The following is a 26,854-nucleotide window of genomic DNA, read 5'->3' as shown; positions in this document are numbered from 1 at the left end:
ATGAGCGAGAATTGTTGAGACCAAGGTTGGATAAAGCACAGGGACAAATAGCCAAATGAATGGAAACACATGAACTATGAACCAATGGCTGAGGGGTCCCCACTGGATCAGGCCCTCTGAATGGGTGAGACAGTTGATTGGCTTGATCTGTTTGGGAGGCATCCAGGCAGTGGGACCGGGTCCTGTGATCATTGCATGAGTTGGCTGTTTGAAACCTGGGGCCTATGCAGGATTGTTTGGCTCGGCCTGGGAGGAGGGGACTGGACCTGCCTGGACTGAGTCTACCAGGTTGATCTCAGTCTGCGGGGAAGGCTTTGCCCTGGAGGAGGTGGGAATGGGGGTGGGCTGGGGGGAAGGTGAGTGGGGCGGGAGGGGGGAGAACAAGGGAATCCGTGGCTGATATGTAGAACTGAATTGTATTGCAAAATAAAAAAAAAAATGAACTCAAAAAAAAAAATTAATGAAATCAGCCGGGCGGTGGTGGCGCACGCCTTTAATCCCAGCACTCGGGAGGCAGAGCCAGGCGGATCTCTGTGAGTTCGAGGCCAGCCTGGTCTACAAAGTCAGTTCCAGGAAAGGCGCAAAACTACACAGAGAAACCCTATCTCGAAAAACGAAAGAAAATTAATGAAATCAATCAAGAGGATACTCATGGATGCCATTTTCCTCCGTCTGGTAGGACACTTAGGGTGGAAGAAGCATCCCCTTACCAGTAGCAGAAGGTGGGTGTGTGGAGGAGCATGCTCCATGCTGGGTACATGGGCAGATGACAGTGTGGCCCTACCCATCACCCAAAAATGTAGAGTGGAAAGAGGCACCGGAGAGGAGACTGAGGCAGGGTTGGGGCAAGGGTGTTCAGGAAGAATGACCGTGACCTGCCATCCTATGCAAGGGGGCTTTCTATCCTGTAGTGATAACAGCAGTAGACAGCTCATCTCCTTTGTAAACTTGGGATCAGGGAGCTGAGAATTGCCATGAAAATCTTTACCCTGATCTCCGGGAGCCATTTAGTTTTTTGTTTTTTGTTTTTTTTTTGGTTGGTTTTTTTGTTTGTTTGTTTGTTTGTTTTAAGATTTATTTATTTATTATGTATACAGTGTTCTGGCTGCATGCCAGAAGAGGGCGCCAGATCTCATTACAGATGGTTGTGAGCCACCATGTGGTTGCTGGGAATTGAACTCAGAACCTCTGGAAGAACAGCCAGTGCTATTAACCGCTGAGCCAGTGCTCCAGCCCATCTGGGAGCCATTTAGACAGGCGGTTGAAGTGTGGCCTTCAGTGGTGTCTGTGCACTTGAGTGCCCTGATGCCACCTTCATCAGCAGCACCTGGCGTGAATATCTCCCTCCCTCTCTGAACAGATGCAGGAGCTGGAGCAGAGGCTGCTGGAGGCCGAGCAGAGAGCTGAGAATGCGGAGACTCAGGTAAGGGCATGGGGAGTGGAGGGAGAGGGCTAGGGGAAATGGTCTTCCCTTCCCACGGTCATGTGGGCATACTCTTCAGGAAGAACCTGCAGCCCGAACACATTAAGGTACAAGGAGCTTTCTGTGCCAATGCAGGGGTCTTTGGGTAGGCTTGGCGTGGTGAATGGGTGTATTAGTCCAGATTGGCTGTGCTGGGCTGGGCTGCAGGAACAAACAGAACCTGCACTCTGTGTTTTACTGTGTTTAGTCCTCATGCCTGGTACACTTCCACCAGGATTAACCATGGGGTCAGCTTCCACTGTGGTTCAGGAATCCAGGCCGGAAGAGGGTCCATTGTCCTTTAGCTGGTTACACAGGCATTACAACCTATAGGGGCCACATGCATCCCAGGAGAGCACAACAGATTTGTGGGTGACACTGTCATGTTACCATGTCAGTGTTTGGACGCTCCTGCCTGGAACACACGGCCTTCTTGGTTACCATTGGATAGAAATTGGTACCAGATTTTAAATACTTGAGACCAGTATAGCTAGTTCAAGTCATTCAGGGCTATAGAGAAAGACTTATCTTAAAAACAACAAAACTGTAAACACTTCAGCCCAGAAATGATGTGTTCTTTCTACTTACAGCCCTTTGGTTAGATGAACGGCATGGCCCTGACTAACTCTAAGAGGGTTAGGAAATATAGGGAAGCCCATGGATGTTGCACCAATCCTAAATGGTCTTATAATAAAAACCCAGAGCCAGATATTGGGGTAAATGCTGGAAGATCAGGGAGACAAAGGAACAAGCCACAGCTACTTCTCACCTCGACAACTCCATGAACCCCCTGACTGAACGCCCCTGAGTCCTCAGCCGAGAGGCTTGAGCTCCTGTCTCCTCCGCCTTATACTCCTTTCTCCGCCCAGCCATATCACTTCCTGTCTCAGCCTTCCTAGTGCTGGGATTAATGGCGTGTGTGCTTCCCAAACACTGATAGCAAAGGCATGAGATCTCAAGTGCTGGGATTAAAGGTATGTGCCACCACCGCCTGGCTCTGTTTCTTTTAGACCTGATTAATCTCCTGTAGTCCAGGGTGGCTTTGAACTCACAGAGATCCAGATGGATCTCTGCCTTCCGAGTGCTAGGGTTAAATGTGTGTGTGCCACCACTGCCTGACTTCTGTGTTTAATCTAGTGGCTGGCTCTGTCCTCTGGTCTTCAGGCAAATTTTATTAGAGTACAACAAAATATCACCGTACATGGGTGTGCTCTGAGTAGCATCTTTGCTCCAGTGGGGTGGGAGCAGATGTCCTCCCGAACCCAACTGCTCAGCTCCTTCCTAACATCACCCCTCCTCCCCATCACACAAAGACTGTGGCCCAAGATGTAGCTGGTCTTCTCAGAGTAGCCAAGATGAATCCCTCTGTTGTCAGTTCCTTCTTTTGCTCAGATAAAAGCATCAATGGTCACTTCATTAACTGGTCCAGATTGCCCTGGGTAAGGGCTCTGCCTAGGAGGCATATTCTGAACCATCAAGGGGTTAGCCCATTCCATATTGTATTGGCCACTGCACACGCTACATGAGTGATCTGAGACCTTATGAGGATTTGTCGGCACTTTTCAGGTGGGTGTGATGGAAGAGAAGATAAAACTGTCCAGTCTGAAGAGTGTGGATTCCCCAGGTAGCTTGCACCAAAGGTACCAAGAATTGCTGAAAGCCATGCAAAGCAAAGATGAGCTCATCAGCCAGCTGGAGGCACAGCTGGAGAAGCAGGTAGGGGCTAATGTGAGGCAGAGCCTGATTCCCCACTCAGCATCTGTTTCAGTTGGCCTCGGTGTCTCTAGCCCCTGTGCTTGAACCCTGAGTGATGGGGAACTCATTTTTCATGAAACTGTACTTGTGTATGCTGATCGTTAGTGTCTTCTTCACATCTGTTCATTAGAAGCTAGGGGAATGCAGTATGCCCTGGAGGCATACTGATCTGGGGGTGGGGGTAGGGAATGCCACCTTTGCTGCCTGCTGCTCTCTGGGGAAATTGCCTGACTCACTGATTCTCACTTTACAGCTTCATACAATAGAGGTTATGAAACCTCTGAGGTTTGAGGTATAATTACCCCTAGGTATCTGTGTATAATATCAGACACGTGGTCGGGGCTTGGTAAGGAGATCTTTTCCTTCTCTGGGGTGGCCTTGTGCCAGGCCAGCATGTGCTACTTGATACTTGGCTGTAGTGTGACTGAAACGGCATAGGACTGGATGGTCAGCCTTGCTCGGCTGGTTGGCCGAAGTTTCTCAGTGAAGCTGAGCAGGCAGAGAATAGAGTTGCCACTGAAAATGGAGACTTCTCACGAGTTCATGGGAGCCTGAAATAGAAGCCTGATAGACCACTGCCCGGGACTGCAGCAAGTGAGCATTCTTGCTCCTAGGGACTTGAGAACCCCCCTGGCCTTCTGCTGCTTCCTGTGCCCAGACTTCCTCCTCTTCATAGTCCTGTCACCACCAGCATGCAGCCCAGGATGGCTTTGACCTCCTTCTCTTCCTGCCTCCACCTTCCAGGTGCTGGGTTGTAGACACACACCACCGTGTCTTCCCCATCGTGGTTCCATCTCCCTTCTCACTGGCCTCATCTGTCCAGCTTTCCCCTGGTGCCATCGTCCCATCCATCCCCAATCACAAGGCCAGTGTTGGGGTCAGGAGACTTTGACTTCTCGCCGTGTGCATTCTCTGTAAAGGTTTCAGCTGACCCCACAGTTCCTTCCAGTCATTGTGGGTGCATCATAACTGTCAGCATCCACTGAACATTTCCTTCTGGATGTGCCTTTTATGCAGTTGGACACCTTGTGTCCAGGAAGATAGAATTTTATCCACTGATTTTTAGAGATATTTTTCCCTTTGAGTCGTTCAGAGTTGGAAGAAGTGGTTGGTGGGACAGAATGACTTGATCTGATCCCAGGTTAGAAAAAATATCGTTTGTAGTTATAATCAGTAGGTGAAGACCAGATGAGAAAGAATGCTGTTCTTTGGGTCATGGCTGGTTGAAGATGGGCTGTTGCATTTCATCCCTGGGCCTCAGTTCCCATGACTGTACTGAGAGGATGTCAGGAGTCCGCTGGCGTTTTGTACAGGGCTGAGGAATTCAGTTGGTTTGGGCTTTGCAGGCCACATAGTCAGTGCTGCAGCCCAGTTGTGTTGTCACAGGGTAAAATCAACATTGATAATCGGTAAATGAGTGGGTATGGCTGTGTTCCAATAAAGCTTTATTTATAAAAATATGTGGGAGACAAACAGGGAAGACTGAGTTTGGCCTCAGGGCCATTGTTTACCAGTTTTGAACTAGGTAACCTTATGGTCTTTCCAGGTCTGAAATACGGTCCTGAGGTCTTTACATTCCCAGCTCCTTTCCACAGGCTTCTGCTTTGGAGTCTGTCTGTCGTCTGAGAACTGTCAAGCAGTATTTCCTAGAAGTTTAACAAGAGTCATTTTTGCTCATCTCTGAACAACTTGGGGTCACCACTTGCTCCATGCTTTTGAGGTTCGGAAATAGTTCTCATCCTAAGCTGACTGATAACTGTGCTATAAGCTCCGAACTCTGGACTCTTATTTCACCCGCAGAATGGCCCAGCAAGAGGGGCTATCTTATCTCTCATTTAGAGGTGCAGATTCAAGGCCAGAGAGATTAGATTCAGTGCCTAATATTTTACAGTAAGAAAGTTTCACGTAGAATCAAAACTCATATTTCATTTTATTCTACAGTTCTTTTTAAGCCTCCTCCACCAGTACTGATACTCAGACTTACACTCTTAATGCATGGTAAGCGTCTGTTCACTGCCTTTAGATGTAAACTTTTTCTTTCTTGAGACAGAAGTTTACTATATGGCGATGGCTGTCCTAGAACTAGACCAGGCTAGCCTCAAAACTCAGGCATCTGCCTGCCTCTGTCTCCCTGGTGCTGGAATTCAAGGCCTGGCTAGATGAATAACTTTTCAACTATTGATTATTTTGAGAAATTCTACTTCTGTGATCAGTCAGCTCTTTTTTTTTTTTTAATTGTAAGCATAATGTACGCTATAGTAAAGAGCAGAACCTCCAGAAGGGTCTAAAATGATAAGCAGCAGTTCCCTCTCCCCAGGGCTCTGTTTCCACTTCTCACTGGTCTCTTGTGTATCAAAGCTCATCAGTGACTCTCATTCTGTGGTTGTGCCGTGCTTACTTGAGTAACTCTTGTCTGTAGGCACTCAGGCCAGTTTAGGTTTGGGGTTCCTGTGTTGTGTTGCTTTCTCAAATGGTAAGTATTGCGGTGAGTGCATCTGATGCAGTGGCTCTGTGAGACCAAGGGTATGTGTGTTTGAAACATTGGTGGATGTTGTCTAATCGTGTCCACAGAGGCCTTGTGAGTTTGTGTGAGAGTTGCTCCCAGTAGTCTTGACATTTGAGGGTAATATCAAACTAGTCTGATAGAGGAAATGAGGTCCCGTATGTCTGTATATTTATGACTGCGCTTCACAACCTCGTGGGTCTTTTTTTGTTGACTTCCTGTTCATATCCTTTGCATGTTTTGCATGTTTATTGGATAGTTCATGGGAAATAGCCATCTGTATGTGTGCTGTTTTTGTTACAAATCTTTCTCCAGTAGGTCTTTTGTTTCGAAAACGGGTCTCCCTATTTGCCCAGGCTGGTCTTGAACCTGTGCTAAACTGCCCTTCCCACCTCAGTCTCGTGCGTAGATGAGTGTACAGGTGTACACCACCACGGCTGGCCCTCCATTGGTAATTTAGTTTGTTTAACCATTTTGCTTTTGTCACACAGTAATTCATAGAGATGGTGTATGGGTTTATTATTTAGCTTTTTCCTCAGTAGGTTTTTGGGATTTGTATTACATGTAGGAAAAAGCCCTTCCCACTTAAAGTTCTGTTCTTGCAGGATTTTGTTGTGCGGTCCATCTGGACTTGGGATCCACTTGCCTCGGCTCCCCAAGTGCTGAGATTGTCAGTGTGCAGGATCAGGCCCCGGAAGAATGTTTTTAAAAGCTATAAGAGTTCATTTTCTCTGCTCTGTCATCCCATCCTGTCACAGGTTCCTTCTTCTCCTGGCTCCCCCGTCCCTTTCTGACGGCTGTGATTCACCAGAGGCTTTCTCCTTGCAGAAGCAGACCAGGGCTGAAGAAGCCAGAATTGTTCAAGAAAAGGCTGCAAAGATCAAGGAGTGGGTGACAGTGAAGCTAGCCGAGGTGAGTTGGCAGCTCAGCCTGGCCCTGCCCAGGGCCCTGCCTCCGCCGTCTCACCGCCCTGAGCCACAGTCCTGCCTAGCGGAAATTCAGACACAGCCAGTCCCACTTTCCCTTTCTCTACCCTCCTTCTCCTCACTTCCTCCTTCTCATCACTTCCTTCCCTTTTGTCCTGCGCAGCTTTTCCGAAGCCTCCTTCTAGCCTAGTGCTGGGTTTGAGGCTGAGGAGATGGATTCGTATCTGGAAGTTCCTGAGAATCCTCTCAACTTCTTTTTAGTGAGCACATCACAATGCCATTTATTCTTTCTCATTTTTTTTTTTTTTTTTTTTTTATAAAGTCTGGGCTGGAGAAATGGCTCAGTGGTTAAGAAGGTGTGTGCAGAGGGCCTGAGTTTGGATCCCAGTATCTAAGTTGGGCAGCTCACAACTGCTCATACTTCCAGTTCTGCGGGTTCTAACTCCCTGGCCTTCACAAGCGCGTGCACGCACACACACACACACACACACACACACACACACACACACGCACACACAAATACCAACTAAAACTAAATCTTTTTTAAAAGAATTGTGGTCGGGCTTGATGTGGTGGCACACACCTTTAATCTCAGCACTTGGGAGGTAGAGCTCTGTGAGTTTGGGGCCAACCTGGGCTATATATACAGTGAAGCCCTGTCTCAAAAAAAAATTGTAGTAAAGTATACATAAAAGTTGCCATTTTAACTGTTCATTAAGTACCCAAGTGCTGAAGTACTAAGCACATACAGTATGGCATATTGTGTGTCCATCACCACCACCTATTTCCAAAGCTGCTTCTCACCCAGGCAGAAGCTTTGTTCACACCAAGCACCTCTGGTTCTCTCCTCTCTCAGCCCCTCTTCCGCTCTATCCGTGTATTTTGTAGTTTGTCACTGGCTACAGCTGTGAAAGCATTAATAGCAAGCAAACAGCTCTTTCTAAACGGAGGGTCCCATTGGACTGTGAGTTCTTGGGGACAAAATGAACTAATGTCCCAAACCCCCATCTGGCCCTTGCTCGAAGTGTTCAAGAAAATTGTGCTGGGATTAATTAATTTTTAAAAAAGATTTATTTGCCGGCCGGTGGTGACGCACACCTTTAATCCCAGCACTCGGGAGGCAGAAGCAGGTGGATCTCTGTGAAAAAAAAGATTTATTTATTTATTACGTATACAGTGTTCTGCATGCATGTACACCTGCATGCCAGAAGAGGTCACCAGGTCTCATTATAGATGGTTGTGAGCCACCATGTAGTTGCTGGAAATTGAACTCAGGTCCTCTGGAAGAGCAGGCAGTAGCGCTTTTAACTTCTGAGCCATCTCTCCAGCCCTGGGCTTAATTAATTTAGTAGCAAACACAGCCACCACGAGGACAGACCTCACAGATAGCGTAGTGAGAGAAACGAAGTGGATTGAGTAGACACACCCTGTGTAACTACCTAGCTAACATGGGTCCCTAGTGAATGTGGGTCCAGCTAAACTGATGTGCGGGAACGCGGACTGCAGCTGGAAAATGCAGAGAGCAGGAGGATCCGCTAAGCTGAGAAGACCTGTTGTCTTTTTTTGGGCGGGGAGGGGGAAACAGTGTGACTGGGAAGGGGCAAGTCACGAGTGTCAGGTGCTGCTGACACACTGCTCCAGCTTGCAAGGCGGCCACAGGAGCAGCAGCTTCAGAGTCACTTAAGCTGAAGTGAGATGCAGTTTTCACAATTAAAAACAAAAACACATAAACAGTTCCGGGACAGTGTGGGCTACATAGAGAGACTCTGCCTCCAAAAAAAAAAAAAAAAAATTAACTGCAATGTATCCAAGTCATGTTGTATATGTACACACACACACACACACACACACACACACACACACACAGAGAGAGAGAGAGAGAGAGAGAGAGAGAGAGAGAATATGAAAATGAACTAGAAAAGAAAGTGTACCAAAGGGCTGCCAATGGTACCACGCGCTTTTTTTCAAAAATAGGCTTGTTTTGGATTAATATATGAATAAGCAGGGGTTGGGCATTCTAAATCTCTATTTCCTTACTGCTAGGTATCAAACCCAGGACCTCTGGCATCCCAGGTATGCACACTACCACTGAGTGACACGCCCCCCTAAACCTTCATTTTCTTTTTGTCCAGCTTGAAACAGAGAATGAGCACCTGAAGGCCTGTAATCAGCAGCTATCGGAGCAGGTGGAAGCCCTTCAGGATGCTCTTGAGGGTAGGTGGACGGGTGTTTGTGGCACAGTAGGGTGTGGGACAGAAGGGAAGACCTTCTCAATGGGCGCGTCTGGTTTTGTCTCATCCACAGATCTGCGGATGACACCTTCAGAGAAGCTGCTAGTGGTCCCCGAGGGAACCCCAGAGGGGAGTCCTGTCCCTTCAGGGCTCGGAGCCCAGCCTGTGGAGCAGGACAGTAATCCCCATACTCAAATTCTGAAGGTGGCTGTGCCTGCACCTGCCCTGGGTCCCCGGCAGAACAAGGACTCTGTGTCAGAAGCCAGAAATCTTGAGGATTTGAGCTTCAGCATGGCCTACCCTGGGGAAATAGCAGAGGCCAAGGTCCTTAAATCTCATCCTCAAAGAGAGGGTTCACCCAGCCAGCTGTTCGTGAAGCCTAGCAGCCCCAAACATGGGTCAGCCTCTTACGGGGAAGATCTGGTCACTGCTCGGGGAGGGACATTCCCTGGCACTAAGATCTCTGCCAGGGGAGGTGGCCCTGGGAGTAGTTTGACCCTGCCAAAGGTACGGGCTCCCAGCAACCCCCGGGACAGCTTCCAAGTAGCCAAAAGGCACCACAGTCAACCCCAGGTGGGTCCCAGGCATTTTGACCATATGGTAAGCATGAAGATTGGGGCCCTGTCAGCCCTCCACTCACCTGGCTTCTCCAAGGCTGAAGTCAGAGCTAAAGCCCGGGAAGAAGCAGAGAAGATGGAGATGGAGGAGCCACCTCCAACAGGGAAACAGGAAGGAGGAGAGAGCCCGAAGCCCCCCAGGGCTGAGCTGCAGGAAGCGGAACTGGAGAACAAGCCACCCACACCCCCGCTGCACCGGTTTCCATCCTGGGTAAGTGACTTCATCAGGGTTGGGCAGAGCCAACCACAGGCATGGTCTTCGCTGCGAATATCCAGGGCCCATGAGATAAGGCTCATCCTCACAGCCATTGTGTGTGTGTGTGGGGGGGGTGGTGGACAGGCCTGCCTGACCCGCTCACCTAGGCAGGGCAGAGTCAGAATTGGAAGTGATATGTGCCATGTGCCAAGCCGGGTGCTTTGTGATTTTCTCAGTTCGCTTTGATCCTGAATCAACATGTGTGGAAGTGGAGAGCTCTGCCCTCCCTCCATCAGGCCGCTGTTGTTGAACTACCTGCGAACCTGGGCAAGTTACTAAGCCCGTGGCCTGAGTTTCCTGTCTCCAAAATGAGGGTGATAGTGACCGCTAGAAGTGCTTCTTTACTTATTTACATTTAATTTGTGTGTGTGGGGGGGGGGGTCATGTGCCATGGCGTCCGTGTGAAGATCAGAGGATAACGTGCAGGAGTCAGTTTCCCCCTCCACCGTGCAGATTCTGGGACTCAAACCCACGTTGTCAGGCCCGATGCCAAGTACCTTTACCCACTGAGGCATCTTGCTGATCCTACTAGTAGGGTTCCTAGGAGGATTAAATGTATACTGGTGGGATGGAGGGCTGGTTCAGCTCTTCCAGAGGACCCAGGTTCGAGTCCCAGCACTCACATGGTCCCTGTTCACAACTGTTTCAGGAGATAAATGACCTCTTCTGGCCTCCTCGGGTACCACATGCACAAGTGGTGCACAGACACACATCCAGACAAGCCTCCCTACATACTAAGTCATTAATTAAGCTAGGTATTGAGTAAGTGCTTGTGAGTGGTTAGTGGTCTATCACGACGCTATCTTTGCCTGTGAGCCTTAGCTCCCTTATGGGTCACATTCTATACAACGACATGATGTCTAGAGTGGAGGTGGGGATCCAGATAAAGTAAGACCGAACATACATTAGTACAGGTGAAGACGAGTGATGGGGACGGAGGTCATTCTTTCTACTGTTCTACGTCTTTGTCTGACATCCGTGACAAAGGTTAAAATAAAAACAGGGAGGTGTGATATTGCAGGTCGGTGGTGAGCATGACATGGAGGCCTGGCACAGAGGGATTAGTGTTGTTTCTCCCTTTGAAAGATAGGAACCTGCTGTCTGCAGTTCAGCCACTTCCCCAGGTCATGGTAGTGAAGGAATTAGGCTTCCCGTAGAGGTCTGGCTGCCTTGAAGCCCAGCCCCTGTATTCTAGGGGCACTGCCCCTGGGGACACGGGCACAATTGTCAATCTTTTCATCGAGCCCAATGCTGCAGATGTGCAAGGACATCTGCTCCTGGCAGCAGAGAAAACAGGATACTCTCAGGTGGGTTGGCGGCCCCTAAATTTCAGCAGCACACTCCCGGGTCTCCTTTTGAAGTGCTAGTTCAAGGGGGCTCCGAGCCCAGGCTTTTGACTGAACCTTTAACGGTGACTGCAGGCCAGCCAGTGGGTTGCTTCAAGAGCACCTACCAGACTCGAGTCACAGTGCTGAACAAGGTCGGAAGTTAGGACAGTAGGTACGGAAGTGTGGCATCCCTGGGGGCCGACCCTACTTTAGACCGTGGCTGCTGGTCCTGTTGTTCACTGCTGGCCTCTTCTGCAGCCCTGGAGCTAGACCCGGGTAAGGGAGCATTCAGACAGGGCTGTGGAAAGGAGCATTTGTTCAGTAGGTGTTATCCAAAAGAACTCGTTCACGTCTGCTATTTTACCAGAATGTAGCTATTCAGGTGGTGGTTAAGAGTGGTTCTTATGTTTGGCCCAGACATGTCAGGTGTGTGTACGTGTGTGTACGAGAGGGAAAGAGTAAAGGATAGGAAAGATAAATGAAATGTTTAGGCAGATGAGCTGGGAACCCGAAGTCCCGGCACTCAGGAGGCCAAGAGAAGCAGCCCAGGAGTTCTAGGCCAGCCTAACAGCACAATGAGACCGCGTCTCAAAAATCCATCGACAGCAGAATGCTTCAAGTGTGGCCCGTGGTCAGCTGCCCTCCAGGGTGAAGGCGATAAGGCTCAGCGTCAGGCCTGACACTGACCTCCCTGCTGGCATCCAGGAACCCCATCATCAGCAGTGCCGTTTGAGAGAACTTGTCTATTTTCAGTCCCCTTTGTAACTTGCTCCTGAGGGAAAGAAGACATACTGCCAGCTCCCCCAAGCTCCCTAGCGAAGCTTAGGTGTCTCCCTCAGGCAGGGCCAGCCAGGCAAGAACGGTCAGGAGCAAAGCCTGAAATTCAGAGAAGGGCATTCTCAGTCCAAGTAATTGGTGGATCAGTACGCCTGCATTTCGGGTTTGTACAGCTCTCTTTCTCTAGCCCTTTCAACAACTTCATGAGGGAGACACTCGGTGCCCTTTGTCCAACAGAGCTATCTTTTTTTTTGACCTTCTTCCCTCAACCCTGAGTTTTGTTTCCTTTGTGAAGTGGGAGCCTGTCCTCGGTGTTAAGTCCGTGATCAGTATGGGCAGAGATATCTACATCCAATTACTCCTCACACTAATGTATCTGCTCCGCCTGGGCATAGGCATCCTGCCCCAGGCACTGCCCTGCCTGAGTGTCTCTCTGTTGTCCTCCACCTGTCTTGCCATAACTCTGGTTACCTCAGCATATCATTCCTCATCACCTCTAGCTGAGCTGCTCTGGGGCCACACCCCAGTATTCATCCCAGTCCCTTCCAGTGTGGCCCTTAGTTGCTTCTCTGGTCCAGCATGGCTGACTTTCCTGGTCAGTGCCTGTGACTCACCAGTTGCCTGAGAGGAGCTTTGCATTCACTGTAGGGCTGGTAGAGCAAACAGCTCTGGGGCAGCCTGGGAAAGTCCTCCCCGGCTGTTGGGAGCAAAACTCTCCTCCCCTTGAGTCCGCTTCAGACCCAAAGGCATGCATAGTTTGTGGCAGAATTTTCTGCCAAAGTGTTTTACCTTCGGGGTCTGGAGCCCTGTTGTGGTTGGCCTTAGAAGGCTAACACATGCACCCTGCTACTGTAGGAAGCTATGCATCCTAGCCCTCAAACAGCTGAATTACAAACGTCCATCTCTCTCCCTGGGGCTCTCCCTTCCTCACTGTCAACACTCAACCTCTGGGGTGAGACCCAGGGACCCAGGCGTCGCTAAAATAGGCAAGAATCCAAGAAATGGAGAGACAGTTTACTGACCAGCTCTCTTTGAACCTCCTTTGCCGTGGAGGCCTGAGGGAGTGAATATCTGCTGGGCATGGATTATGTCCCAGGCATGAAATGTTTATATTATACATGTTTATAAATACATTTATATTATACGTTAATTAACTACTTCATTTGATTCCATTGATCAGTCCCTCAAAAGGTCAGTAGGAGTTTAGAGCTGGGGAAAATGAGGCTCAGAAACGAAGAAATTTGCTTAAAACTCCTCAGCCAGTGACCAGCTTGTCCTGAGCAGTGACCCCAGGTCTGCCTACCCCTATGTCATGTTTTCCTTCCACTGCCTTGGGGGGACTGAGGTGAGCAGTCCTTGACCACCTGGGACTTGTTATTACAGGAGAGCCGGATCTATGCGATGGCCACATCGGGCATGCAGCTGTCAGACGTGTCGTCCCGAAGTAACGCTGCCTGCTGCGGTGAGCAGAATGGGGCATCAGGGGCCTAAAATGTCTTTGGTGGGCCTGGCTCCCATCCGCTGGGGTACAGCAGGCATGGAGGGAGGGCTGCCTGGAACTAGAAAGGGGGTTGTATAAGTTCAGATTATCACCCAGCAAGGAAGGCTCCTCAAGTCCTGCCTTCCATCTCTCGGTGCTTGCCTTGCGCAGGACTGAACTGGGGGAGAAGAGCCCTGAGCCCCTGATTCAGATGGGCACTGCCCCCTGGCTCAAGAGTCACTGACCACCCATAGCATCTGCAGTGATAGGCACACACTCATAACTCACTTCAGCAAGAGTGGGCAAGGCGCAAGCTTCCTGGAGAGGAAATGGAGAAAGGGTAGCCCTTGGGTCCTTTATCCATGGGGACCCAGATCCCCAGGGAGTCACGGGAACACAAAGTGGGGAGAGGAGATGGGAAGGCTTTGGCCGGTTCTCTGCCTCCCCCAGCCTCTGGCTGAGCTGCGCCTCCGAGTTCACCTCTTCCCTGTGTTCTCCCTCAGCTTCAGGCCCTCCCGCCCTCGCACTCCCTGGGGCTTTCTCTGGCCTCGTCTACAAGAATGTCACCGTGCCTGTCTACACAGCACTGAAGGGGGTAAGAAACTGCCACCGCAAGAGGGGATGTCCCCATCAGGAGAAGCCCCTCGTCCCAGGGTAGTGCCTGCGCTGGAGTTGGAGGGTCAGGTGTCTTCACACAGTAACCATGGTCAGGCTGCTCGGCCCACCGTGTGTGTGTGTGTGTGTGTGTGTGTGTGTGTGTGTGTGTGTTTCTTTTTGGAAGAAAACAAGTTTATTAGATCACTGCAGGGGGTAACAAGCGAGGGAGTAACGAGCACCGCCTTTTTTTGGTCATGATTTATAGTTTCTTATAAGAGTTTAGCATGTAACTGCAACATGAGATTTTCATCTTTCGCCACTGGTTTTTGTTTGGTTTTGCAGTGCGTGAGTCAGAACACAGGGCCTCCTTTTGCTAGACAGGTGCTGTACCACTGAGCCACACGCCCAGCCCTTGCTATTCATGTTTAAATCTTAGATGCTTTACTTAGGAGAATAAAAACACAAAAGTAAAAGTAAAAATTTCTCCCACATTGCTTTCTCCCGGTTCCTAACCTCAAAGTCAGCTATTGTTAATGCGCTGGTGTTGACTCCGTGAGGCCGTCTGATGCAGTCGCAGATGGTTTACAAACGTGCATGTGGACCTGTACAACTGTGCATGTGTACCTGTACAGATGTGCATGTGGACCTGTACACATGTGCATGTGGACCTGTACAACTGGGCACGTGGACCTGTACAAATGTGCATGTGGACCTGTACAGATGTGCATGTGGACCTGTACAGATGTGCATGTGGACCTGTACAGATGTGCATGTGGACCTGTACAGATGTGCATGTGGACCTGTACAGATGTGCATGTGGACCTGTACAGATGTGCATGTGGACCTGTACAGATGTGCATGTGGACCTGTACACATGTGCATGTGGACCTGTACAACTGTGCATGTGGACCTGTACAACTGTGCATGTGGACCTGTACATATGCTCTCCTTTCTCTCATTTCTCTTCCTCTCACAAAAAGGGATCCTATACACATTAGCCTATGACCTGGTTACTCACCTCCCCATGTGTCAGCCTGCCCTTCTGTGTCTTCTGTGTGTTATCCCTGGTGTAGACAGCACTCTAATTAGCTTGGGTCTCCCTCTGTCGACTTAGAGGAGGTTGTATCCATCTCTTTCTATAGTAAATGTGGCAAGGAGCACCATCGGGCGTATGTACCCTGCGCACTTACATTTCTGGGGGACACAGTTCTAGAGATGGAATTCCTGGGCAGGTTCTATGAATGTTTAGATTCTGATAGGTTCTGCCAAATTACTTTCTAAGAGCACTTTGTGGGCTGTGGGCTGGAGATGTAGCTCTGTGATAGCACACTTGCCTAGAAAGAGTAAGGCTCTGTGTTCTATCTTTAGAACTACCAAAAAAAAAAAAATGAAGAAAAAAAGATCAAACAAAAACAGTAATTCAAATGCTTTGTCACAATAGTTTTTTGTTTGTTGTTTTGAGACAGGGTCTCACTGTGTATCCCTGACTGGCCTGGAACTTGTCATCTAGCCCAGGCTGGCCTCGAACTCTTCAGAGATCTGCCTGCTCCTTCCTCCTGGGTGCTGGGGTTAAAGGCGTGCCCCACCGTGGTAGCCACCTTTTGGCTCTGCTCCTGCCACACTCTTACAACATTGAAAGGATTGTCCTTGTGTTTGCAAAGTCGCTCTCCCTATCTCCGTGTCCTGGCCTGTGGCGTGGCTTTCTGGCCCCCTAGTGGAAGAAGCAGGAGCTCTCTGGAGAACTGTAGAAGTTGGGGTAGGGGAGTTGGGAACCCAGAGGGCAGCATGGAGGTCAGAAGGGACTTCACACTGCTTGGGACTACTGTCTAGCCTGCAGTGAGTGCCTCAGCTGGGTGAGGGCCTCATGTTTCCCCGGTCAGGCTACGTGGACATACTGAACTAGGAACAGCTGTTGTGTGGAAGGGGGCTGGTTTTGAAGCCCGAACTGTCTTGCAGAAAGCCACACAGCTCAGCAGTGTGCCTTTTGCGGATGAGTCCTCTGGGTCTGAAGACGACTGCAGCTCTCAAGCGAGTTTCCGGGTGTCAGCCCCCTGCTCTGAGTACAGGAAGACCGGTGGACTGGGCAGCCCCCGGGCCATCAAGAGAGGTGCTTTCCCTGCTTGATCTCTGCTAGGGCTCCTACCTGTTTCACCCTCAGCTCCAGACCCAGGAGCCTTACATCTTCTGGCCGCATGGGTGTGGGGAGGGGTGTGGGACCCCAGCCTTGATTCCTTCCCCCGTGGCCAGGAGTCTCCATGTCCTCATTGAGTTCCGAGGGTGACTACGCCATCCCTCCTGATGCCTGCTCACTGGACAGTGACTACTCAGAGCCTGAACACAAACTCCAGCGTACTTCATCCTACTCCACTGATGGGGTGAGCTGAGCCCACAGCCCTGGGTGTGAATGGGGAAGGGGCACTGTGTAGGAGCAGAGGCTGCCCGGCCCTCAGTACCCATACAGGGAGCAGCGAGAGAGAGGAAGGGCCCGGAGATGGGAGAGGGAAGGGGGCCCTTCAGGTGTTAGAGAGAGCTGTGCACAGACCCGCTTGAAGAAGGACAGAGTCCACGTCCAGGGAACTCTCAGAGCCCATGAGGGCTGCGCCTGGCACCTTGTCTAGTCCTCACCCTGACCCTCAGATGCTGCCATGACTAACAGTTGAGCGTTAGCAGGCCAGGTGCTGCCTCAGGGCCTGCCTCGTGCTTCTGGCTCATTTGCCTCATGGTCCTCATGACTACTGCTGGGTTTTATGGATGGGAAGCCTGTGGCCCGGAGAGCTGCCTGCTTCCTCCCGCCTCTGATGCCTTGAATGGCCTTCCTCTTCTCAGCTGGTCTTGGTAAAAGAATCTGGCCTTTCCTTTAGCGCATCAGGGTCTCGTATCAGATATCCTTCATATCGGATATTGCCATTACAATTCATAACAGTAGCAAAATTACAGTTATGAAGCAGCAACGAAATAATTGTATGGTTGATGGTCACCACAACATGGGGAACTGCATTAAAGGGCCGCAGCCTGAGGAGGGTTGGGAACTACTGGTCTATAGGCTAGTTTAGATGCCGCTCTTTCCTGAAGCCTTCCCTGGCCAGCTTCTCTCCTGCGTGCAGCCCTGATCTACCACCTTCTCGTGGTGGGGGCTAGGTGTTCCTTCCCCAGTCATCATTGGGATCCTTCCCATGGTAGGGTTGCCACACTTTAATCAATTCTCTCTGGATCTCATCAGTGTACAGTCTGGAAATAGACACCCATAGGTGGTCAATAAGTTTTTTCTTAACAAAAACTGACATAGTGGTGGTCTAGACCATTTGCCCTGAGTGGTGTCCAGAGCCTCATGTGACCTCCCCTTCATCCCCCTTCCCCGCTTGCCCTCCACCCCTCAGGGTCCTCATGTGACTCTTCCTCTTTGTCCCCTCTTCCCTGCTTGCCTTTGACCCTCGGGAGCCTCATGGGACTCTCCCTTTTTGTCCCCTCTCCCTTCCTTGTTTTGTACTTCAGGAGGCCCTGGAGAAGTCAGGCTACCTGCTGAAAATGGGCAGCCGGGTGAAGACATGGAAGAGGCGCTGGTTTGTCCTGAGACAGGGACAAATCCTGTACTACAAGTCTCCGGTGAGACCCTCTCCAGGGCATAACCACAGGGCCACAGCCCAGACCCACACTGTGTACGGGGCTGGAGGAAGGGCGGTGTGACTTCAGGCCTGCCGGGTGGAGGACTTGGCAGCCTGACTGGCCTTGGAGGTGCTGGGCCACACAGGGGACTCGGGTGGTCACCTATTCTGGAAACATCCTGGGAAGGCTACCAAGGCAGTCCTAGGTCAGTTGGCTGGTCATTTCCTCTTCCTTCTAAACTGATTTCTTCTTATGCCTGGCCTTGTAAAAGGATGTTCCCAGGCTGCCCTTACCTTTTCTGGATTGTTCTAACAGAAAAATCCGTTGCTTCCTCTTCTTCTTCCTCCACTGCCTGGAATTGAAAGCCTCAACTGTTGAGAACTAGGTTGGCAGAACCAACCGTAATGTTTTAAAGAGATAAAACCGATTTGTCTTTTGCTTGGTAGGAGCTGTCTCCAGCTCTGTGTTAAGGATTCTGGGCCTAAATTCCTCCCTGAGAAACATGCCACTATCAATTAGTAATGTCTGTAGTGATGCTGGAAAGGATGGTGGTGACTTGTGTGCCACTTAATTTACCATACCTGTGGGCATAAGGATTGAAGAGAAACGTTTTGTTTTGTTTTGTTTTCTCTTTGAGATGGGTCTTGCTCTGTTGCCTGGACCAGCCTCAGCCTCTGCCATGGTCTACTGAGTAGCTGGGACTGTAGGCATTCCTCACCACACAGCTTAGTCAAAGGAGTGGGGTGGCTTTCTAGATCACTAATAACCTAGTAGCTTCTGATCCTATTTTAGAGGCTCACTCTCGTTTCTGAGACCTTTTGAGGCCTGCGTTAGAGGGTCCCACATTCCTAACTATGGCTTTGTTTGGCTAGAAGAAGAATACAGAACAAGTCACTCATTGTACCTTGGCCAGGGAGGCTTGGGAATCACTTTCCACTGCGTGCCTGTAACTTGGAGTAAAAAATGATGATCCGAGAAGCTTTCAGACTCCAGTGTTCTCCTCCTTACTCCTCCTTTACAGAGTGATGTCATCCGGAAACCTCAAGGGCAAGTGGATCTGAACTCCCACTGCCAAATTGTTCGAGGGGAAGGAGCGCAGACATTCCAGGTGAGCCTGCTCGCAGCAGCTGGATTGTAGATGTACAGTGTGGTGTAGGGTTTAGATATGACTGTGACTGAAGCAGAGATGAGGCAAACATAAGCATGGATGGATGCCTTTATACCAGGAGTAGGCTATGACCGTAGGTTGTGGGCATGAGAAAGAAGAGCCAGAGTGAGCGGTGAAGGGAAGAAAGTCAAAAAGGAAAGGAAGGAGAGCGTAGGTGGCCATTCGGAAGGGCCCAATGGGTTGAAGGATTTGTGTCTTTCACTGGCTCTCAACACCACCCCCCTCACTCCACCCCCACAGCTCATCTCTGAGAACAAGACCTACTACCTAACAGCAGAGTCCCCCAGCCTCCTGGAAGAATGGATCCGTGTCCTCCAGAGCCTGCTGAAGGTGCAGGTCACTGGACCCCCAGCTCTGCATCAAGGGGGCGCCAAGCCTACCGTGAAGGGCTGGCTGACCAAGGTACAAGGTGGAACTGGTAGGGAAGCAATGGAAGCCAGGCATGGGAGTGCCCAGAGATGGTGGGCTCTTTCTCCAAGAACTCATCCCCAGTGCTTAGCCAGCTGGCTCAAACATGGTTCGAGCCCACAAAATGATGTTGGTGGTTCTGGAAACAGAGATGGGGGCTGTTCTCAAGACAGAAGGGAAAGAAATGTTTTCACTTGATGTTTAGGACGTTAGGCACTGCCCCCCACAGTGTAACTAGCTGTGTTAGGATTAACAGTACAAAGGAAAGGCTTGGGTAAAGCCAGTGGGACTGCCATTCGATGACTGGTATCCCAGGTTTGCCTAAACACATTTTAACCAGGAAGCAGAGACCCTGGTTAAGTCCAGCAAAGGGAAGTTAACTAGGAAGCATACTAACAGGGTTAGTTATTGTGGGTTAGGTCAGGAACAGTTACTGTGCCCAGCAAACTCGGGGCTCAGACTCCTTCCTTCCGAGCTGCTGCTTCCCATCAGCCCATCCTTCATCTCTGTGAGTGTTCAGTTGCTGTTCCCTTGTGATTTACAGTACCTTACTTAAGGTTCCAGACTGCCAGGGCCTCTATTTACCTTGCAGCATCCTTACAACTCTGACCTATTGCCGGGCGGTGGTGGCGCACACCTTAAATCCCAGCACTCGGGAGGCAGAGGCAGGTGGATCTTTGTGAGTTCGAGGCCAGCCTGGTCTACAGAGCGAGATCCACAGAGAAACCCTGACTCGAAAAACCAAAAAAAAAAAAAAAAAGAAAAAAAACAAAAAAAAAAACCTCTGACCTATGCCAACTAGTGGGTTCTTCCCATATCCATGTTCTGATTTCCTGGATAGTCTTTCAGTGGCAGGTCATAGGTCCCTGAGTGGCCAGGTTACCACAGAGTACATACCGTGGCAGTCTTACTGTGAAAGGAAACCTGACTTTGGCAGTCTTCCCCGTGGCCTGTCTTGGCTGGCCCTGGATTTATTTTGGAGCCCTGGTTCCAATGAAGTCATTCACTTAACAGGTAAAGCATGGCCACTCCAAGCTGGTCTGGTGTGCCCTTGTTGGGAAAACCTTCTACTACTACCGGAGCCACGAGGACAAGGTATTTCATCAGCCCCCTAACAGCGCCTCCTCCAAACTGTGCACAGTGCACACCATTGATGGCAGTCCCCAGCTCTGCCTTCTACCACAACAAACCCTACAGCAGATACAAGGGTCAGCTGTCCCGCTCCCTCCAGAGCTTGTGATGTCCGCATCACAGCCAGTGTAGGCAGTTGGTCCTTTCCAAAGCACAGTATCTGCTTCTGGCCTGGCTGCCATGCTGCAGCGTCCACCTCCTCATCCTGCCCTCCATCCACATCTATGGTCTCCAGCCCCACACAGCCAAAGCAGTCATAAAAAGGAGACTCCCCTGTCCACCTGCTGTCCTGTTCATGGAAGGCTCATGTCCGCAGAGACCCCTGGGCTGCCTACCTGTGCAGGATGCTCACATAGAGGAAGTAGATCGGTCCTGTGACTCAGACGAAGACTATGAGGCTGGAGGAACTGGCCGGTTGCTCTCCTCACACTGCACCTTGGTGATCCACCCCCCAGAGCACAGCCCCACCTACCTCCTCATCCGCACCAAGCATGAGAAGGTAAGTGAGGAGCTGGACCTTTGTGGCCAAGCTTGGACCTGGGTTCTCTGTCTTTCCGCTGAGGTTTCTAATCAAGTTTATTTTTTCCTGGACACTGAATGGGACTGTTACTTTTGAATATCTTGTGGATTCATTCCAAGTGACCAGCATCTCCTCATCATAGGCCATGATAGAGTGCCACACACTTGGAAATGTGGGTTGATATCACCTGATCCTGTCTTTCTCTTTGGAGCGGTGACCTTGACTCATGCTAGCCAAACTAGTGAAAGTCTACTTTTCCCCCTCAAGACAGGGTCTCATAAGCCCAGGCCGACCTTGGGCTTGAGATCCCTCTGCCTCAGCCCCCCAGCTCCTGCTGTGACATCATTACAGGTGCACACCTCGGCTCCCATTTTAAAATTACACACTTCCTTTTTCAGGGGAGTGGCGGGAGTCGGACCCAGAGCCTCACACATTAGACAAGTGCTCTGTCACCGAGCAACACCTCCTGCCCCAAATCCAACTCTTGCCGCCAGCCACTCTTCCTACCTCATTAGCATCTGATTGTCTCCTGCCCTTTTCCAGGATACATGGCTTTACCACCTCACAGTGGCTGCAGGTGGCAGCAGTACCAAGGTGGGCACTGTCTATGAGCAGCTCATTGGGAAACTGATGGATGGCGAGGGAGACCCAGGTAAGGCAAGAGTGGCCACTACTGCCTGGGCTGAAGGGAGGTGGCAGGGTGCTTATTGGACAAGAAGCGAAGAGAGCACTGTGGTACCTAAGCAGTATTAAACATGCCTGGGGGAATTCCCATCCCATGCTCCGGGGCCTCTCTGTCTACTGAGGTAATCACTGTATGTGTGGGACCCTGGGAAACAGACTTTCCAGACAGCTGGGTAAATGTTCTACTCAGTTTAATCTGTAGCTTTGCTAGCTGTGCAGAAGACTTGGGGGTAGAGGGGAGGGCGGGGGAGGCAGCTGGTTAATCTATAATTAAGAGTTTGTTAATAAATGAAGCCTCAGTTTGGAGCAGACTAACCTAATCCTGGGATGTCTGGGGGTCCTTATTTGGCAACTAATTCTCAGGACCCCCATGAACTACCCAGAGGTGCACACCACACATACCTCTTTACTACTGCTCTGAGGGCTGGTCTGTCTCAGGTGGATACATCTGTTCCTCCAACCTGGTACTGCAAGGAAGGCTGTCCCTGCACGTAGACACTTGTGCTCAGAAGCACTCGCAGCTTTATCTCCTTGGCCTGGCTGTGCCTGCTCAGCAAAGCTCTGGCTGCCTTCCTCCACAGTCGTGTGAGGGAATGTGGAGTCTGCAGTCCACACTTCCGTGGCCTTCAGTCTGTAGATGATCAACCCAGAAAAAACCGTGTTTCCCAAAGTTAAGCCACTGTCTTCCTTGCGAATCAGAGTTGGGGCTGGTAGGGTAGGAGGCGAGTTCTTTGCTCTGTAGTAACTGCCGCTGCCCTCTGCCTGTGCTCTGTGCAGACTCCCCGCTCTGGAGGCACCCCATGCTGTGTTACAGCCGAGATGGGCTCTGCACCTCCCTGACCACCCTGCCCTCCGAGGCGCTGCAGACGGAGGCTCTCAAGCTCTTCAAGGTAACAGTGGAGCCCAGGCCTGTTGGCTCTTGGTGCCCACATGTGCTCAGGCTCTGCTTGGCACACCTTGAGCCCATCACAGGAAAGGAGACCTATGTGGTTATGGGGTGGTCCTAGGGTTGTGGCGAGGAAGAGGAAGTCCCGCAGGGTCCCCTTTATGGCTTCCTTTATGGCAGGAATATAACCCTTCTGCAGGCCAGGAGGAAGCTCTGGGGCTCTGGAAATGGCAGCCAAAGCTCTCCCTTGAGGAGCTGCCTTCCCCTTCGAGTAACAACAGAAAAGGTCCGGTTTGCACGACTTCTGGACGTCAGAGATTCTGACCTAGTTTAGTCTTCTTTGTGCCCATCTGCATTTTCTGACAAACAAAACAAAGCGTCTTGCTAGGGGCTAGTGTGGTGCTAAATGCCCACAATCACAGCACACCCAGGAGGCAGAGGCAGGACTTGGAGTTAAATGCCAGTCTGTGCTACCCTGTCTTGCAAAAAATGTTTTCTGCGGATACAGGCAAGCTTATGTGTGGCTTGTGTACTGGAAACATCACATTTAAAGAAGGGGCGATTCTGCCCCTCCACTAGCCCCCTTCAGCCTCACAAGCAGAAACAGCGCTCCCTCTAGAAAGGGCTGGTTGTCCGTGAACTTGAATCTTCCTTGAGGCTCTGCTGCACATTGCATGTCCCAAGAATAACCACTGGGCTGCCCCTGCCTGTGCCCACTGTCCATGCTCCTTCCAGTCCTGCCAGCTCTTCATCAACGTGCCTGTGGAGGCCGCCTCAGTGGACTACCACGTGTCCCTGGCACAGACAGCATTGCAGGTCTGCCTTGTTCACCCTGAGCTCCAGAGTGAGATCTACTGCCAGCTCATGAAGCAGACCAGCTGCCGCCCGCCTCAGAAGTACTCTCTTATGCAGGTGGGCACACACTGGGGACATAGCAACTGGCTGGAACCACGTATAAGAGTTGTTTAAGGGGTGGGAGGGTGGTAGCAGGTGCCTGGGCAGGTGTTCTCCGATCCTAGCCCATGGGCAGCTTCTTGTCCAAGTTGTTTGAGCATGGCTGGCTGATCTGTGCATGGTCAGAATGCGAGTGCTGTCCTGGGCAGTGCCTGACAAGGGAGTTGAGACTCTGGTGTGGAGAAAGAATAGCTCAAAGCTGCAAGAGCAGGATCCCAGCACTCACCCCATACTGCCTGTGTTCCGTGGCAGTGCTGGCAGCTCCTGGCTCTGTGTGCTCCGCTCTTCCTGCCTCAGCATCACTTCCTCTGGTACGTCAAACAGCAGCTTCAACGCCATGCAGATCCCAGGTAAGTGAGAGCATTTCCCTGCCACCCCTACACTGCTGACTGCCATGTTTCAAAGGGATGAGGGGGGAAGACGAGGTTGGATTGACGCCATCTCCCCTCAGACTTGCTTGGGGTTGAGAGACTTCACCCATCGCCATGGACACATGAGCAGGTGGAGATCTGAGCACACTTTAGCTGCTTTGGACACCAATCCATGTGTCCTTGGGTATTTGGGGAACACCCTCATGTGAAGCCATGCTATCCCAAATTATCCCCAAATGTTTATTCCGTGTGCTTCTGGTTTCTGCAAGAATATATCTATGCAGGGATGGGGGTGTAGCTCAGTGGTAGAGCACTTACCTGGCATGTACAAGGCCCTGGGTTAGATTCCCTAGTTAGTTTTAAAAAAAGAAACAAAGAAAAGGCTCATGGCAGCCATGTGCTGCAGATAGGTCCTCGGGGACAAGCTGCAGCTGGTAGGATGGCTCAGGAGTAAAGGAGCTTGCCGCCAAGGCTGGCAACCTGAGATCAATCCTCAGGAGCAACGTGGTAGGAGAGAACCAACTCCTCAAGTTGTCCTCTGTCTTCCACAGGTGTGCCTCCTCCCGAAATAAAAATGTAGTAACATCCCATACTAGTTTTAGGTCCCCATGCCCTATCCAGTTAGTTTTTATCCTGGCTAAGTCTGGGTATGCACCTCAGGGTGCCAAGAGGAAGGAATTCCTACTACTGCCGTCTGTTTTTAGGAGTGAAACTGGCCAGTATGCCACCTACTGCCAGCGAGCCGTGGAGCGGACCCTGCAGACAGGAGAGCGGGAGGCCAGGCCCTCACGTATGGAAGTGGTGTCCATCTTGCTGCGAAACCCCTTCCACCACTCCTTACCCTTCAGCATCCCTGTGCACTTTGCCAATGGGACCTATCAGGTAAGGAAGACAGCAGGACTCCTACCCCAAGACTTCCCATGTCACTGTCCAGAGACTACTTCTAAGTGCGCTGAGTCTTATGGTAATAGGCACATCAACCAAAGGGATGGGCCTAGATTTGAGGTGGGAGTGGCATGACTAGTGTGGGGATAGACAAAGGAGCTGGAATCCCAGAGTGCTTTACTATGTGGTGCTTTACAGGTAGGTCTTCTGAACCCACTGCATGAACAAGGAAGCTGAAACATGGCCAGAAAGCAGCCTGAGATAGCACCCTCAGAACATTGACTGTAAAGGAATGACTGGGCTTCTGTCCAGCTCCAGTTTACAGTGGGCAGGCTCAGGTTCCTCTGCACGTGAATGTGGAAACCAGCTGCCTTTGACCTCTTGCCCTCACCCCGGACCACCCCGTGACAGTCCCTTAGGGAGTTTGCTAATTCAGGTGCCTCTTCCCATTCCCAGGTGGTTGGTTTTGATGGCTCCTCCACAGTAGATGAGTTCCTCCAGCGGCTGAACCAGGAGACAGGCATGAGGAAGCCATCCCAGTCTGGCTTTGCCCTCTTCACAGATGATCCTTCTGGCAGGGACCTGGAGCACTGTCTTCAAGGGCGTGTCAAGGTAAACATCCCCCCCCCCCCCCACACACACACATGCAAGCACCTCTTAACGCAGATATAGGTGGTGGGCACAGATCTCATCCAGTATGTGCCTAACTGGCCAGTGGCCTGTCTGGTGTGGAGACCAAGATGATCTCTTCAGGCCAGCATTTCTGTGCCATCCTAAAATGTATCTGTGCATGCAGGGAAAGCTACATGTACCCTTGACTCTGGAGACAAGATCCTCATAGTCCTGTCTCCCTCAAGGGACTATGCAGTATTCAGGGAAAGAGCCTCTTAGCTCAGTGTAAGGACAAGGAGGCCCTGCCGAGACTGCCACCAATTGTATCTGCCCACTTAGGTCAACAGCTATAGTGTAGAGCCAGTGGGTGTCATGCTGTGCTCTATCCCCTAGCTTTTATTCTGTCTGCTTATGCTTATAGGTGTATGCCTATAGATCCAACCATAGTTTAGGGAGGTAGGTCCTCATGGTACCTCTGTAGGGGAAAGCCTTTGAAAGAGACAGTTGATCTGCACAGTGGTCTGGGGCTAGTGCCATGAGGGGGTTAAGCATCTGTGGGACTGTACTGCCACACTGGATGGGTGCATTTGGCTCTAGCATCTGCTTCCTTTGCTGTTCTAGAACAAGGGCTAGTCTTTAGCATGCATGAAAAAAAAATTGCCACATATCTTCCTAGTAAATGTATGGGTGGGTACCTGTAAGGCTCTGGTCACGGCAGGCATTTGGGTGTATTTATTGAAAGGAGAATGTGGTGAGTGAAACAGACATGGAGCCATGATGCCATGGACTCCACTGGGGCCTGCCTAGGTCCCCAAGAGGCCAGCCCTCACAGAGCCAATGAGGCAGCAGTCCTTTCTTGATGCTCACTACATCCCTGGTGCCATCTTCCTCTCCATAGAAAGGCACCTCCCATCCTGGCAGCCTGAGGCCTCACAGGGCAACCTTCTAGGGACAGAACCCTCACTCAGCTGTGCTAGAGTCCAGCTCTGGCTGGATCTTACTCTCCACACAAGGGGCTTTTCTGACCTTAGACTTTTGTCTCTTCAAGATCTGTGATGCCATCTCCAAGTGGGAACAAACGCTGAAGGAGCTGCACCCAGGAAAGTCTGACGGTGGGACACGCGTCGTGAAGCTGATGTATAAGAACAGGTCCTGGGAGCTGCCTGAGGGTGGGGTGAACCTGAGGGCTGCCACTGGGCACCAGCTCATCACCTCCCAGACATGATGGCTTGTCCCAATAAGGCAGAGGGGCCTATAATTACCCTGAGTGGCAGTCATCAGGTGGGTTGCAGGCTGGCCCTGCTCCTGCTCCCTCATGAGATTCTAGTAGCTCAGGTGTTCTGTCAGCCTCCTCTGTACTACCTTGCAGACATGTGTATGCGTACATACCACAAAAGCATACCAATGTCATGGGATGGCTGTGTGTTATCTTATGTGAGAGAACAGTTTTGTGCAAGCACCAGATATTTAAGGCTAAAGAATAAAATGTTCCTGTTATCAATTTTAGGACATCCACAAGTACTTTCTACCCATTTAAATAGGAGAAATCTGTCCTAGTATGTCTCCAGGCAAGTAATTTCCATTAGTCTCTTGGAGTCTTACCTCATCCAGACCCTAAGAAGCTGTCATCTCAGGGACCAGATTCCTCGTGCAAAATGCAGAGTCTAGTGGTATGTTCAGAACTGACCACCTGTTCCTGC

At 50.7% G+C, this 26,854-nt stretch overlaps 2 protein-coding genes across 4 annotated transcripts in view; one reads left to right on the top strand and one right to left on the bottom strand.

The window, feature by feature from the left end:
- The window catches only part of Pigh (phosphatidylinositol glycan anchor biosynthesis class H), a 51,215-nt gene that overhangs the window by 9,365 nt on the left and 14,996 nt on the right, over window positions 1–26,854 (bottom strand). The window lies entirely within an intron of this gene.
- Plekhh1 (pleckstrin homology, MyTH4 and FERM domain containing H1) overlaps window positions 1–26,854 on the top strand; it is a 53,223-nt gene that overhangs the window by 19,599 nt on the left and 6,770 nt on the right. Inside the window, exons 3-23 of one of the 2 annotated variants that reach the window (XR_008218514.1) lie at window positions 1,361–1,423; window positions 3,029–3,178; window positions 6,549–6,632; window positions 8,779–8,860; window positions 8,951–9,705; window positions 13,239–13,317; window positions 13,839–13,930; window positions 15,889–16,039; window positions 16,180–16,307; window positions 17,425–17,535; window positions 18,557–18,643; window positions 18,944–19,105; window positions 20,126–20,206; window positions 20,559–20,741; window positions 21,306–21,414; window positions 22,224–22,336; window positions 23,068–23,244; window positions 23,539–23,636; window positions 24,362–24,539; window positions 24,999–25,154; window positions 26,203–26,266. Coding sequence is in view for 1 of the 2 variants with exons in the window: in XM_052739468.1 (XP_052595428.1) it covers window positions 1,361–1,423; window positions 3,029–3,178; window positions 6,549–6,632; window positions 8,779–8,860; window positions 8,951–9,705; window positions 13,239–13,317; window positions 13,839–13,930; window positions 15,889–16,039; window positions 16,180–16,307; window positions 17,425–17,535; window positions 18,557–18,643; window positions 18,944–19,105; window positions 20,126–20,206; window positions 20,559–20,741; window positions 21,306–21,414; window positions 22,224–22,336; window positions 23,068–23,244; window positions 23,539–23,636; window positions 24,362–24,539; window positions 24,999–25,154; window positions 26,203–26,303 (3,140 nt within the window). In the remaining variant the exon portion in view is untranslated. Of the gene's footprint in view, window positions 1–1,360; window positions 1,424–3,028; window positions 3,179–6,548; window positions 6,633–8,778; window positions 8,861–8,950; window positions 9,706–13,238; window positions 13,318–13,838; window positions 13,931–15,888; window positions 16,040–16,179; window positions 16,308–17,424; window positions 17,536–18,556; window positions 18,644–18,943; window positions 19,106–20,125; window positions 20,207–20,558; window positions 20,742–21,305; window positions 21,415–22,223; window positions 22,337–23,067; window positions 23,245–23,538; window positions 23,637–24,361; window positions 24,540–24,998; window positions 25,155–26,202; window positions 26,304–26,854 lie in introns of both variants that reach the window. The other variant, XM_052739468.1, reaches the window with a different exon arrangement.

The sequence above is a fragment of the Peromyscus californicus genome, unplaced genomic scaffold (assembly GCF_007827085.1).
Source record: "Peromyscus californicus insignis strain IS unplaced genomic scaffold, ASM782708v3 Scaffold_15__1_contigs__length_86483966, whole genome shotgun sequence".
In the NCBI taxonomy this organism is placed as follows: domain Eukaryota; kingdom Metazoa; phylum Chordata; class Mammalia; order Rodentia; family Cricetidae; genus Peromyscus; species Peromyscus californicus.
This window is presented reverse-complemented; position numbering and strand designations above follow the sequence as displayed.